General features: G+C 36.8%; 1 protein-coding gene across 4 annotated transcripts in view; it reads left to right on the forward strand.

The window, feature by feature from the left end:
* NRG1 (neuregulin 1) overlaps positions 1-16,310 on the forward strand; it is a gene marked incomplete at its 5' end in the record, with an annotated part of 174,188 nt that overhangs the window by 61,526 nt on the left and 96,352 nt on the right. For 2 of the 4 annotated variants that reach the window (XM_081320319.1, XM_081320318.1), the window contains 2 exons: positions 1,174-1,224; positions 3,150-3,200. In XM_081320319.1, coding sequence (XP_081176445.1) covers positions 1,174-1,224; positions 3,150-3,200 — 102 coding nt within the window. The remainder of the gene's footprint in view (positions 1-1,173; positions 1,225-3,149; positions 3,201-16,310) is intronic. The other 2 variants (XM_081320320.1, XM_081320321.1) reach the window with 1 other exon arrangement.

The following is a 16,310-nucleotide window of genomic DNA, read 5'->3' on the forward strand; positions in this document are numbered from 1 at the left end:
AGGCCATTAAGGCTATTTGACCATCCATTGAAGATGTACCATGGACTAGTCTCAAGCTATTATCTACTCCCAGACTAATACCTACTCCAGCACACCATCCTCAGAGCTCCATTTTGTTGGGATTCTGATTGAACTTACTAGCCCTCATCCTGCAGATTCTGGTCCTCTGATTGCATATAGTAGGCTGGATTCCCAGGAGGGAGGAGGTGCATTCCAGAGGAAAAAGAGACAGTCAATCCCCATATCTTGTGTGAGAGAAAGAGGATGAAGGATAATAGGTTTTCTGACAATATGCTATATACATAAGTAGAGTGCTTCAGTTTGGCAAGGTTCTGCCTATAGGTGTGGAAATATATATAAAAAAATCAACTTGGAAGAATCATTAACTTGCAAGTATCAGTCTTTTTCGGCTTTTGGGCCTGACAGATCCAGAATTTATATAGGACCATCTAAACCTGAGAAAAAGTAATAAAGCATGGTTAGAAATTACTTGGTAGCTTCACCAATGGCTTCATCCCAACATTAAACAGCAGAAGACCAATCTGACAATATTCTGTAGCTTAATAGTGATGGAGCCAACAGAATTTTCCCATTATCAGTTTCTATAGCTACTTAAACTGTCCTTCCATTCTTATTTCATTTGTCTGCTATATTCTTGTTTCTTATTGATGTGTGACACTATAATATCCCAAGAGACATGTCAGTTATACATCAAGACACCCAGATATCTACACACGGATAATTCTTAAGTCAGCTGAAGCTTTATGTGTGTTCCACATGACTCGAGGAGGAAAAAAGTCTCTGAAATCAGATATTAAAGTTACTTTATACATATACATATACATACACACACACACACACACACACACATACTGAATTAGAGATTCATAGAAACTTAGATCTTAGCCTATGTTACCCAAGAGAACTACTTCTTCACTTTTTATAATATCATCTTTCAAACTTTTGCTATTTACAAATAATAAAAAATTACCAATAATTGAGAATAACATTACTATATCTGAGATCACTAGTAATAAATTTCAATTATATTAAAACTTGTAACCTATTTTTTTTTCTTGTTTTCCTGTAATTTCATCAAACCACCATCTTATACACATGTCAGTTCACTGACATGTGTAGCTGCTTCTGATTCCTGCTTTTGTTTTTTTTCAGGACCCACGGGCATGATACCAGTTTTGACAAAAGGAGTAAATTCATCCTCACGTAAGTCAAGTTGAATAGCTTGCCTCCCTAATGTTAATTCTACAGATTCAGGTTTTTCCTTAGCCTTTCTCTGCATCTTTATACTTTGGGTAGAGTTTTGACATATCATAGAAAAAAGTGCAACTGTATCCAGGATCTATATTTATGAGTTGATTTAGATCTCAACTGGAATTTAGTGTCTTTCTCATCTCTAAAGATGTCCCTAAATTATATGTTGTAGCAGCCAGTTACAAGTTGCACCTTGTTAGGTATTCATCTTTTCTTTGTTTTCCTTGACAATATACTTCCACTTTTGGCATGAGATGTTAATGCCTCTCATTTCCTCTAGTGTTGCTTGTGTCTTCTAATAAAATAACAGTATTTAAAAGAGCTGCTATTAGATTTAGATCTTTTCCTTGTGTAGCTTATATTCCCTCTGTTCAACGTCTTGGATTGTATTTGCCTTTTTTAAGCTTCCTTTTCACAGAAATTAATTACATTATTTACAGTGGGGCTACCTACATTTGGAATGTTTAAAACACAATCTTTGCAAAGGAGCCTTGGTGGAGCAGTGGGCTAATGCCTCCTTAAGTAACACCAGCTGCCTGCAATTAGTGCAGGTTCGAGTCCCACCAGGCTCAAGGTTGACTCAGCCTTCCATCCTTCCGAGGTAGGTAAAATGAGGACCCAGATTGTTGGGGGCAATTAAGCTGACTTTGTAATAATGCCGCTGGGGGGAGGGGCGAAAACCCTAATAAGCAGGTATATTCATAGAATGAAGGTTATTGCTAAGCACATTGATTTGTGCTTTAGATTGTAAGCTGCCCTGAGTCTTCGGAGAAGGGCGGGATATAAATGGGATTTTTTAAAAAAATGTCTGAAAGACAGTTTCCACTCCCTAACAGCCACCTTATATGCTCATATTGCATGCTGCTGCTTGTCCTGTTCATCTGTCACTTTTGTAGGCACAGCAGAATAATGAATGCTGCATCCCTTCAGCTTTTCTGAGATTCTTTTGTCTAACACTGTTAGTTCTGGAGTGCTAGCATTCCGAAACTAGAGCAGAGCATGTGGCCTTCTGAATGCATGTTTTGAAATGTTACCGGATTTTGGCATGTGACTAGTTTTTGCATTTCATAAAGGACATCTTCTGTCTTGCTTGTCCTGTGGTTCAGTCTCCCATATAAGACTGAAAAATTCAGTCACTCTTTATTTCTCTTTTCTTCAGCTGGTTATCAAATCTGGACTTTGTCAACTTGTCAAGTTAATTTCATCCATTCAGATTTTTGTACATAGATTTGAATTATCACTATAAAAGAAATGTCTGTGTATCAGCCGAGATCCATTTCAGATATGCAGTTCAATCTGAAAATGTGATTTCAGTGAATCACTTTTGAATCAAAGCTTTGAATACCCATAGTTTCTAATTATTTAAAGTTTATTGACATTACATGCAATGTTAAATTTCTTCCATTCTTTAGTATTTTGCTCCCAATACAGATTTTTCCAAAAACAGTGCTGATCATGAATTCTTTGCAGATGTTGAGTCATCAAAACATCTGAATTTTCTTATCTGATGCAAGATAAATAATCTAGTCAGAAATTATATTTATTTCTAGTACTTTATACCAATGTAATAATAAAGTGGTCCTTCAGTTCAGTACAGTGATATCCTATCATAATCTTACAAATGGTTACAAGTATTTCCCTTAATTCTGCTAGTTTTCTGCAGGAATATTTTAAGATTAATTTTTGCTTTGATAAATTATTTCTGGTGTGATTAGGACCACATGTAATTTCTTTGTAGTTCCCTGCTATTCAAAGCTGCTTTTTCAACCATTTTCCTCAAAGATTTTGACCTTCCTAGGAAGACAAACTTTAAATTCCATTTCAAATGGATAGGATTTTTCCATCTCTATTACCATGTTGCTTTCTGTGTATTGCAGAACTCATAGACAGGATTTCTGCCTCTACTGAAGGAACAAATACATCTTCTAGTAAGTATATAGTACTAGCAGTCTTCATGAACACAGCATACCTCTATTTGTTTCAGTAAATATACAAAATATGTACTGATTCTTGGGATACAAAACTAATGGCAAAAAGAGACAGATTTTTAAAACCACCTTCCCCAACTAGTGTCTTTCAGATATATTTTTATTGCCACTCTCCCATCATCCAAAATATAGCCATAAAAATGTCCATCACATCTTTTTTTGTAAACATTTTATTTTCTAATTTTACAATCATAAATACTTAATAAACAACGTGTTGTCTGGGTCCATTGGTAATTCAGTGCTACATATTAACTTTCTCAGTTCTAGTTCCAATATTACACTATCCAGTGCTTCTTTGATCCTCTCTTCTTCCGGTGGTATGCATTTATCCACACTGGGCAAATACAATTCTTGTTACATGTACAATTAAATATAGACAGCTTCATCGCATTTTTCTGGTATTATACATAATATCAATAATGTCAGTTTATAATATCTTTTCCAGCCAAAACATATCTCAATTACATTTGCATTTAAAATCCATTTGTTCCATCAGTATCCTGTTTTTCCCCATTTTTTAAAAAAAATTAATTTTCCATCAATGTTCAAAATATCTCTATCACTTATAATTTTCTCATAATATATTATATTTGGATAACCAAAAACTTCCCTTATTCAAACCCTTTTAGAATTTTCATATTTCCCATCTTATAACAAAATATAATATTCTGGTTAGAAATCCTATCCTTCTAGTTATAATAATACTTTTATTTCTAACAGTTATCTATTTTCTTAATCATATTCAAACATCTGTTTAATAATATAATATCCAGTCTCTACCACTTATAGTTTTCTCATAGTAAATTATATTTGGGTAACCAAAAGTTTCCCTTATTCAGACCCTCTTGGCATTTTCATATTTCCCTTCTCATACCAAACTATAGTATTCTAGTTGCATAACCTATCATTCTAGTTATAGTAATACTTTTATTTCTAACAATTATCTATTCTCTTAGGTATGTTCAAACATCTGTTTAATAATATAATGTCCCATCTAATGGGTCAAAACATCTATTTTCTTCAGTCTTACTCTGGCTTTCTTCCTTTGCCAGTCAATGCATTTGAGTCCTCAAGTAGTTCTTCCCCTATTTGTGTGTATATTGTCTGAAGTAAGAAAGACAATTTGATTAAAATATTTTTTGAAGAAAATATTTATATTCATTAAACAGCCTCCCTCCTTCTCCAATTTTCCACAATTCTCCTGACAGCTTTATCTTCCGTTCAATCAGTTCTTCTTCCTTATCCTCAAATGTGTTCTGAGATCTTGACAAGTAAGATATCTTTTCCATTTTTGGTATTATTGCTTTGTCTTCTAATTCTTTTTTTGTCTGAGTCTGTCTGTTAATTCCTTCTGTTAGGTCCTCCATCTTTGGAACTGCTTTCTCTAATTTCCCTTCTATTTTCTGGGTTATTGGTTCCTTCTTTGTAGTCGTTTTCTGAATTTGTAAGTTTAGATTAGAAGCTTGTTCTTTTATCTCCTTTGCGTTATTTTTAGTCTCATCATGAGCTAAGACAATTATCTCTTGTATTGATTTCAACATAGAAAGAATTTCTTTCTGAGATTCATCAACATTTTCTTGTTGGTATGTGAAGCTGGGGGTTTTGGAGATAAATGTTAGAAATAGTTTTTTACTATTTAAGACTAAGTGTGGAACATCCATTTTGTTTTTGTATGTGGTCTTTGTAGTCCAATCTATTTTGAGATTTAGAAAGTTTCAGTCAGTTGTCATTTGAACTCCAAATTATCCAGCCAGCCTGTCAGTCCATCCTTAGCCCTCCTTTAAGCAAATATAAGCAAAGTCCGGGTTTTTCTGTCCAATGAAAAACTTATCCTTTCTGTCCAGTGAGAAAAGAAACAATTAAAAGTTATTCATCAATCAAAAGTTTATAATCCAAAGTGTTCCATCATCTCAATCAGTCATGCCTGTTTCTTCAGGGGAATAGTTCCATGTCACAACTCTAAAAGTCAGCTAGCATTTATATTCATAATCTAAGCAGGCCAATTTCAAAATAGTTTATCACCTCTGTCATGCAGATAAGCAGCCCAAGAGGTTTTTTTTCCTTCTCCAGCTGCAGTCTTCAAAAGTGAAGGTTTCCAAGGACACCCAAAGTCTTATCTGAGTCTGGGCTTTAGGCCAAATTTCCTTTAAGCATAATATATTGTAGTGCCATGGTTCGCCACTAGATGTCAGTAACACTTTCTTCCATCTTCAAACTTACATTGCAAGTTTTTCAAGTCTCTTTTCTAAAAAAAAAGTCTCAAAAGCACTTTTAGTCCCCAAATTTTAAGGCTATGTATCTATATTGATTCCAAATTAATCTTATAATTTTCTCCATTTTCCCCCAAGCAGTTAATTTACTGCTTTTTTTTTCCTGAGGGAATGGGGCGGAAATTCCCTTTCCCTTTCTCATCAGGGAGGATTCTTTGCTTTGGGTGGTTTTTTCCAGAAAAAAAGTCTTAAAGTTATAAAGAGAGGATAGAGTCTCACCCAGTTTCATCCACGTTGCTCAAAAGTTGCTCATTAGTGCTTATTTCCCTCGGTTGTCAGCAGTTTCTGACTGGCTACATGAATGTAGCCAGTCTTTCCCCTGCCGGTTTGGAGGGCTTCCTTGGATCAAACGTAAGGACCGCCACCCTTCCATGATCAACAAGGGTCCCCTCCTTCATCGCCTCTCTGGGGTGACTTGCAAGGTGAAGTCCTTTAGGGTCCCCAGCAAGGCGAAGTCGCAGGACATCTTCCTGTGTCCTACACCATGACGTCAAACCGGAAGTCCTCCATCATGTCTTAAGGTAAAACCCATTACATCTGGGAGGCACAAGATACAGAAAGATTGCAAAAGAAATTACTTCCATAAAAAGAGAAAGCAGCTTGCTTCCTTTCTTAAAAAAAATCTTTTTCCTCCCCCCCCCTTTCCTTTCTAGAAAGGGTTTTTTAACTGTTTCATTGGGTTTTCTGCCAATACTTTAAAGCAGATTGTGGAAGCAGTAGTTACTAATATTTCTGACTCCAGAATGTGCAAATAATCCTAGCATTTAGATAATTAGATATTTTTTTACATAATTGGAATGGACAGAATAATCTCGTATTGGAAGAATGCCTATGTTGAAAAGTTGTGTTATTAAAAACATCGCTTCTTTATTGTAGCAAAGAATCATCAGATTATGAAAGTTCTAAGGACATTCTCTTCCATAACTATACTGTGCTATGTGTACTATATTATGCTTCAAGAAGGAGTTCTTCGCTCATACTAATGCGTTTTGTTAAATGACCTTTTTAACTTGCTTGGAGAATATTAATAGTAATGCTAGTAATACTAAGATGACGTTGTCACAGATAGATCATTAGATTTGGGCTGAGGAGGTTGTGGTTGATATCCAACATAATGCAACATACTGTGTAATCTTGGCCCAATCACAGGATTCAGTGAATAAGACTGTAGGGTCTACTATATCTGAAGGATTTATTCCTATTACCCCGATATTCTTAAGATTATGTTCTAAAGATTTTCTGCAAGACACAGACTTCTTTGTAATGACTTTATCATGAATTAGGCATATGAATATGTAAATCAGATAAATGCATCGTAGTTAGGAATGATGGGTTGGCCTGGGGTCAGTTAAGCTAGGTTTTACATTAAAATAAATTTGAAGAGGTATTTTGGGGTAAAATAAAACTGAGCAGGAGATGAAAATTGGAATGATTAAAAAAACAGAAGGTCTTTGGACAGTTGAAACAGTTGGAGAAGGAAAGTTTTTTGGGAAGGAATATTGCGTGAAATAAGGAAACTGGAAAATAGGCTAATGGAAATAATAATAAGACTTTGAAACTAGATGCATAATAAGATGAGTTCTTAATAAGATAGAGACATTGAGGAGCTTTCATTTCTATTTGAAAAATCCAGATTGCTACAAAAATGCTTTTAATGTAGATGTCTAGTTTTATCATTTTAAATGTATGTATGTTTTCAGGAAGATCTGAATGTATTTTCTTAGGAAAAATAAAGCTCAGAATAAGCTGAAGTTAGCAAAAGATACTAAAACATTTTCTTCAGGTATGTTCAAAATAAAAGGGAGAGAAAAGCAACGTACCAGTTAATTAGTATGGGTAGCTAATGATAACAAGGAAAAATAGAACTACTCAACTCTTGTTTAGCCTAACTTTCTGATATATATATTTTACATGAAATTTGAAAGTAGTTGAAAAACTCTGATTCTAGCTCAAGCTCCAATATGAACATAGTCAACAAACATCTGTCAACTTTGATGGGTTCAAATATCCAAAGCCAGATACTGTAGATTCTAAGATTGGGGAAATCCTATCCTTTGGTTGATGTCTAGATGGACATGTGTTACATTAGGCAGGGTTTTAGTGGCCCATGATTCCAATTCTGTGATTTGTGCCAGATTACTCTCCCTAGTTTCTGCACATCATTGTAATAGAAGAAAGTAAAACTTATTATGATTCCCAACCCTAGGATAAAAGAGTTATAATAGCAAGAGCATTTTAACAATAGGAAATAAAAATAAAAATGTAGTCCCAAATTGAAAACAATGTGGAAGTGCCATGCGGTTAAAGAGACATGATCAAAATACCATTTTCAATGTTAGAATTGGGAACAAGGGATTATAGTGTGGAATGGATGAGTGAATGGATGGATGGGCATATGAATAAATTTTAATTCACCCCTCTACATTTCTCTCCTGTTAGGATATGTCTAGCTTCTGTATCTGCCCCAACACGCATGCTGTGTTCTGATCCCTAAGATCATGGGGATCATAATTGCAGAAAATACAAATACGTTGTGATGTCTGATGTTACTCTGTAACAATTGTTGAGAAATAATATTGGTCTAAGAAGTGATACTGATTAAATAACAAAATAGGTTCCTTATATTTTAGAAAGGTATCTGTGTTGGCATGTATAGTATACAAATATTTTACTGGTAAAGTGCTCCAATACTGCGGCAAGCTTCAACCACAATTAAAGTTTTTAGAGTAAAATAAAAGTAAAAATTACACAAATACTATAAAATCAGTATACTTCAAGATATGTTTATAATACCATGGAAACACTTTTAGAGATGCAAAACCTTATGCGTAGCAACCCCGCCATTTGACTTTACTTACAGGATTTACAACAAAGTATTTTCATTGCTTCAGTCGTATAGTACCATAATGAAAGCAGGAAAATTTCTCTTTATTTCAAACAGTAGAGCAAAGGCAGGGCATTCTATTTTAATCTCCCAGTAAATGATTCATTTCTAATCTGTGTGTATTTTGAATTTGTTTTTCCATTGTATGGATTTTGTAATTATTAATTTATATTTTCTCTTCTCAATCCATGTAACCATAAACATATATACATCTGCTCCTTTATACATCTGATAAAGGTTTGTGTATATTGGTTTCTATCACAAGAGGTTTTCTCTTTTTCTGGCACCAGGCTAATATAACCACTCTTCTGGAATTTCTATGTGACCTTGTAAGGTAGAACACATGTATAATTTATCAGTTTAGGGAAGTTATACTTCCTTGCTAGTTGGGCAGAATACATTTATTTCATTAGCAAGCAGCCTTTTTCTATAATAGAATTAGTGTAAAGAATATATCAGTCAGGCACTCTTCTTGGACATGCTGAAAGGCTTCAGTAGAAAAAAGTATATGTCAGCTGTCAGAGTCTAGCTAAGAGGTTGCTGGTAATCAATGGCCTCATGGGATTGATGGAGCCATCGTTCAAGTGGAAGACGGCCCTTCTTCCTGCTATGGGCTCAGATTCACATAGGCAAGAGGATGGGGGGGAGATAATTACCTCTGTAAAAATACCATCAGCTGTTTATGTTACACTACTGAAAAGGCCTAGAATAAATGATCAAAATCAAGAAAAACCAGAGAACCAAACTGGGTTGGTTTTTATTCTCTTCAGAAATGAAACCTTTGTAATAGAATTCTGCTTAATCTGTTCTTCTGCATCAAGCTAATACAGACACATAATCCTTTATAAAGTTGTGACATTTTAAGATTTCGTATTACATCTCATCAAAAAGCATTTATATCTTACAAGTTTGATGTATCATCAACTTATTTTTTCCCCATCATGAATTTACTGTATCTTGGAAATTCAACAGGTACATAAATCTGTGCATCTTTAATAAAATTAAAATTATGAAAAGCAAGAATTGTACATGCTAACACTAGCATGGCAAGCATCTCTAATGAAAAATCTCTTAACTTTTTAAGAAACAAGTGCTGTCCTGCCTTCCACAATTGTTGCTTTGTGGTTGGTATTTTGTAACTATACATTATAAGAACCTTTGGGTGTATATGTGTATGTGTGTACATGTGTGTGCTTAAGAGCAACTAGATTTCTCATTCTGTTCTCCTATAAACACTATTTTTTTATCACTGTGTCCACTATGTGCCTTTTAGAAATTGCTGAGTAAATTCATTTACATTTAATCACATTAATAGATCAAAGGAAATGCCCAAACCATTTACAATCACTTAATTGCTACAAGAATAATTTGAGACTGTCTGCTGGGCTGTTCTTCCAAAATCATATATGAATTTTCCCCCAGAATCGTTTGTTATTACTTAGCAATTCTATTTGGCAAGATTTTAGATCTATCTCATCACCCTAATGTACAGGTTTGTGCTTCTCTTTGCCAGGAACTACGACTTCTCGTTTCAAAGGCTATATAGACTTTCTAGCATCTTCATTCACATAAATAATGCACTTAGTTTCCCTTACAGAAGGATGCTGCCTGGGATTATTGAGCAGGGGGAGAGATGGAGGGCAAATGTAGACAAAACTGTGCATATAGTTACTACTATTAAGTAAACATCAAGTTACTCTCGAAATCATCTATTATTTTGGTATTGTACTGGTTGTTATAATCAAAAAAATCTAGAGGATTAATTCTTTCCTTACCTACTTTTTCTTCCTTCCACACTTGACAATTTCAAAATGCCTTTGTTCCTTTTTTTATGTGGTTGATATCATATATGGGATTTATTTATCCATTTGACGCGCTAAGCTAATCAAGCAGTGTTGCTGTGTTCATTAACTTAATGAACTTAATGTTCTTCTGCATTGTGTGCTTTATGGCAGTTTCAAAATATATTGTATTGATACCAAAAATGGGAAACTCTCCCAAGTTTGTTTCAACTTAGAAATTGGAGTTTAATAAAAACAAATTCGCTAAGGCAGTCATGATTTGCTGTATGGCCAAAACTGTAGCATCCTGCTTCTTATCCACCTATAGAAATTGAATAGATGGTGGGTGGAAACCTTGGTGGTAGGCTATTTATCATCATTATATCCAGCACAACACATTGATTTAGGAAGACCACAGTAACATGCACCTTTTATCTTCCAGCAAAGAGGAATCTAGCAAGTTTGGGAAAACACCTCTCTTCTATTGTAACATCTAATATCTCTCACTTTCTTTTCCTTATCAAAATAGATAACTGTTTAATGACAAGTGCATGTGCTGTTCTATTATGCAGGAAATCTGGAATGTGATGGAATCTGATAACTGATGAGTGGCTGTATTATCTCTTAAAGAAAAAAAATCCATATTAACTTGTCAGATGATATGAAAGGTCTTCGCTGGTTTTTGATTACAGGGAAATGGTAGACAGAATTTAGCAGATATAACAAAATTTAGCGTGGACCAAGAGAAGCATGTCAAGGGAGTTTCGCTAAAGTTGAGTTTAGAAACAAAGCTTTACTTTGTCTCAAAGATGCTTTTTCAAAAGACTGTTTTTTTCCCTGAGGAGAAAGAAGAAGAAGACGAAGGGTTAGGGTTAGGATAAGCATCTTATTCTTCCTCCTCAGTGAAAAAACAATCCAGTTGCCTTTCGAAAAAGCACCTTTGAGACAGTCTTGTTTCTGTGTATTTGTGTTCTTTGTGTGTGTTCTGTGTGCCTCTGTGCATCTGGAGACATAATGGCAATGCAGTTCCAAGTCGGCACTCTTCTAGGATCAACCCTCACGAATTGCTGAGGGGAAAACAAACTATTATGCCAGAGTGAAGGCCTTTCTGTGCTCAGGGACTTCCAGTCTGGTTAGTCAAACCTTTATTACTATCACAGACCAACATAGGTAAAGGTAAAGGTAAAGGTTCCCCCGCACATGCGTGCTAGTCGTTTCCGACTCTAGGGGCCGGTGCTCATCTCCGTTTCATAGCCTAAGAGCCAGCGCTTGTCTGAGGACGTCTCCGTGGTCATGTGGCTGGCATGACTAGACGCCAAAGGAGCACGGAACGCTGTTACCTTCCCACCGTAGTGGTCCCTATTTTTCTACTTGCATTTTTACGTGCTTTCGAACTGCTAGGTGGGCAGAAGCTGGGACAAGTAACAGGCGCTCACTCTGTTACGCGGCACTCGGGATTCGACCCGCCAAACTGCCGACCTTCTGATCGACAAGCTCAGCGTCCTAACCCACTGAGCCACCGCGTCCCCAGACCAACATAGGAAGGGTAAAATACAAACAGTAATTTTTAAAAACCAAAAGCAATATAAAGTATACAGTATAAAGACTGTATATTGTTTGTTTAGGTATTGTGCTTCGTCTTACAATTTTCTACCCCCAATCTGTATTATGAAATGTTGAACTGAGACCTGAATGATATAATTTTTGTAATATGTAAGAAAGAAAACTGCCCGCTTCCCACTGATTCTTCACTTAACATATTTGTCTGTGTTGCAGATTGTAGTTAATATATGTAGCAATAAATAATAGGCATTTATTTATTTATGTATATCAGGATATATAGAAAACGCATCTGACAGTGTTCCAAGTAATATTTCAAGAAAATTTATAAACATTACCAACTCTAGAGCTGTTAAAGTACTTTAAAAGAAGAAATAATAAATCATAATTTAAAATATTTAACTGCACTTAAAAAACAGGTTAGTTAAGGCTTGGAGGCTCATACAGAACAATTTCATTTACTCCATGAGAAGGTTCATATCCCCTCCCCATTAATTAAGAAATTATTAGAAAGAGTAATAATATTGCCCTCCACATATGCATAAACATTAATTTCTACAGAGAGATAAATTATAGCAGAAATGTGGCAGTATACTTGCTAGCTATGCTTCCCTTTAGATTTTATGAAACCCTCAATGGTTACAACCAGACTGCAGGGAACTCTGGTTAATTGTACCATTAAAGAGCATTCATGCACAATCAACAGAAGCAACTTGAAGTAAGCACAAAACTCTTGTTTTCCCAAAATCAGCAAATAAGTGGGCTTTCACCTCGTGCTTTCTTGCCAAGCAACTGCTGTATGTCAGAAGCCAAGAACAAAACAAAAAGCCAAATAACAACAAAAAAAAGAGATAACTGATTTGCTGTGTGTGGATGCCTATGTTACAATAATAGCTGACTGCTGGGAATAAAACCAGGAAAGCAACCAAACCAAGCAAGGGAAATTTGATGGGATGTTGCAAAAAGGAGGAAAATGAGAAAGGAAGGAAAAAATAGCATGAGTGCTGTACTCAGCCCCTTGAGGTAGTCATTGTCAGTCTGGGATGGTAAAATTCACTTTACTGTCCTAAATGCAAAAAGGAAAGCTATCAACCTTGTTGCATGTTGATTAACAGCTATGTGGCAAACACTATGATTTTACTGCAGGTTCTATACTACTCATTCTGCAGACTGAACATACTATTCCTTGAAGTGATTTAGTTAGGTATTAAATAGCTTTTAATACCCAAACTAAGGAGCCCTGGTGGCTAGAATGCAGTATTGCAGGCTAACTCTGGCCACCGTCTGGCGTTCAGTCCTAACAAGGATCAAGATTGACTCAGCCTTCCATCCTTCTGAGGTTGATAAAATGAGGACTCAGATTGTTGGGGGGCAATATGGTGACGTTGTAGACCACTCCGACAATGCTGCAAAAACAATATGGAGCAGTGTATTAAGTCTAAATGTTACTGCTATTGCTATTGCTTTTCCTCCTTTCTTTATTTCCTCCTTGCCTCCTTTCTGTATTTTCCTTTGTTTGGCTGGTTTCTTATTAAGCCCAGAAAAAAAATGGCATTTGTCTACATTTGGAATCCTAAATAAAACATTTGCCCTGCCTTTTGACAATGATTACTCCTATTTCATTTTTCTTTCATTAACCCTACTAACTTAGATAGTCAAATTGTTTTGTTTGCAGGGCCAGGATGGCTTTCCATAAGAATAAACCTGAAGTCAACAATCACCTTTATCTTTATATTGCTGAGTTGTGTACATCATTCAAAACAGATTTCAAAAGCCATACGGGATTTGTCTAGAGTAGAGAAGCAAACTCCCTCGCCCACCCAAAAATCTACAGTATCTTAAGACTTAGCTGATTACTATACTTCTTTGACATCCTTGTACAATCCTCAGTGGCCCCTAGCATTTAGGAGTTAGAGTTCTGCTAATTTAATTTTCATGTAGAAATGTTCCCTTTATGTCCTTGTATAAAACATATATTTTCTAGAAAGCTATTAGCAGATGAAAATGATGGAGAAAAGTTAATGTTTTGGTAATTTCCAGACTACCCTTCATGGATTCCAGTAAGATTTGGAATGTATCAGGAGCGATCAGTATGTTGGAAACCTTGTAAAAGGTTGTGTGAAGCTAGGACCTCACCAAAGATATTAGATATTCCATAAAACCTACCATGATGTTCTATTGTACTAGATCTATTGAAAGAAAAAGGAACTGCAAAGAATCCTGAGATAATACTTTCTTTTTAATGTTGAAGAATTTTTTTTCACATTTTATAGCATTAATCAACTGTTACCCTTTAAAGAAATATATTTATAGCTCCTTAACTGCATCCAGAATGTGCCTTGGTAACAGTTTGCTATGCCAGGTCCATGTGATATTCCCTTTGCCTCAGGTGCAATCTGTTCTGTACCAGCCTGCTACCGGCCCTGCAGATAAGGCAGGGACAACCCCTTTTACAAGAAGGCAAGAGGCTGGAACTAAGCCTGCCAAATTTATTAACATAAAAACATAAACAGAGCAAAGAGAGCAAAGAGAGCAAACACGAACCATGAAACAGGAACTATTCAAATGGTTGCCTTCAGCAAACCAGCCCTCCCACGCATTCCCCTTTTATACAGTTCAGGGCGTGGTTTCTCTCTGCCTCCTTCCAAGGTGCCCCATTGCCTTCCTCTGTTTACTCCTGATTGACTGCCTCCTGCGTCGGGCGTCCTTGAACGCTCAGGCTCACACAGCTGGGTCTGCGTCGTGACCAGGTGGGAGGGGCCTGGCAGAGGGCTCTCATCAGCAAGCTCTCCAACCCCCTCAGCAACCTCTCCAACACCCCCCTCCTCCTCCTCCTCTGAATCGTCCGACCCAACTGCCGAACCCACAGGCTGACCCTGAATCACAACACAATCTACCACTCAGTAGTCTTGAAGTCACCCTTAGCTGTTCCAGTTTTAAAGTAGTATTTTCCCCCTTCTTCCAATCCAATGGTTTGCTTTGAACCTAGAAAATTCCAGTAATGGTTAAGGCTTATAATACAGGCAGGGGTTGTGCTCTACCTAGTTTCTTTTGGTCTTTTAGGTACAGGAACAGTTGCATGTACAACCCTCCCCTTCAGCCACTGGAGAGACCTGACACTTGATCTCTGGAAGAGGCGTTTGTTCTCATAATGCCTGCCTGGTGCTTTGTTTGAGGATTATATGGGTATTTCAGTTAACCCGCACATTAGGAAAGTGCAAAGTAAAAAAGTTTGGCTTAAAACGTGAAAGGAACATTTTACAGGTAGCCCTCGACTTACAACCACAATTAAGCCCCAAATTTCTGTTGCTAAGCAAGATAGTTTTTAAGTGAGTTTTGCCCATTTTACAACCTTTCTTCTCACCGTTGCTAAGTGAATCACTGCAGTTGTTAAGGGAATCTGGCTTCTGCATTGACTTTGCTTGTCAGAAGGTCGCAAAAGGTGATCACATGACCCTGGGACACTGCAGCCGTCATAAATATGAGCCAATTGCCAAGAATCCAAATTCCAATTATGTGGCTATGGCTGTAATGGTTGTAAGTGTGAAAAACAGTCACATTTTTCAGTGCGGTTGTAACTTTGAACAGTCATTAAATGAACTGCTGTAAGTCAAGGACTACCTGTATTTATTTTTAGGTCAGGCGTTACAAAAGACAAAATTACAAGCTATATTCATTTATTACAGAAGGCTATGAACAACAGGGAATAGGAATGTAAAGGAAGTAGTTTAAGGAAAACCTTAGACCTGCCTCTTCAGCCATTTGAACTGATGATATAAAATAGAACAGTATTTTATTATTTTTCTTTCCAGCCAAATCAAGTTGGTCTGAAAAGATACAGAGAATGTGAAAGGCTGGTATTATGCATGTGTTCAAAGATGCCTGGAATGGATATGTTAAGACTCTTTTTGAGAATAAGATTGTCATTGATTACATCAGGGGTGTCAAACTCAATTTCATTGAGGGCCGCATCAGCATTGCGGTTGCGCTCAGGGGGCCGGGTGGGTAGGGCCAGGGTGGGCGTGGCCTACTGGGTGGGCGTGGCTAGAGTGTGTATGGCCTACTGGGTGGGTGTGGCCAGCTCTGCATCGTTCGCATCAAGGGTGACTATGGGGGCCTGGGCAGGAGTGGGACAGATCTGAGGGTCTGGCAGAAGGAGGGTCTCTGGGCCAGGGCCAAGGCAGTGGGGGCCGTTCCCTCACTGTTTCCAGGATGGCTTCGCGGGCCGCATGAAACCACTTCGCGGGCCGCATCTGGCCCCCGGGCCTTGTGTTTGACATGTCTGGATTACATGATTCTATATGTTACCTTCTAAAGCAGAGGTATTATTCCTGTAGGAATGTATTAGGGATAAAGATGGGAGTGTGCCATCACACTTCCTGAATTTTTAATGAGGTTTTTTTTTTTCTATTGGACTGGATCTTTGGCTAGAAATGCATTTTTTTAGTTGTAAAAATGGCTGAATAGGATAAACAAACAACAGACTCAGCAGATCTAGTAAAAGCCTTCACTGAAAGTTTTATGAAAAGGTATTCAGACTTACATACAGAATAAT

This window comes from Vipera berus (genome assembly GCF_964194415.1).
Source record: "Vipera berus genome assembly, chromosome: 2".
Lineage (NCBI taxonomy): Eukaryota > Metazoa > Chordata > Lepidosauria > Squamata > Viperidae > Vipera > Vipera berus.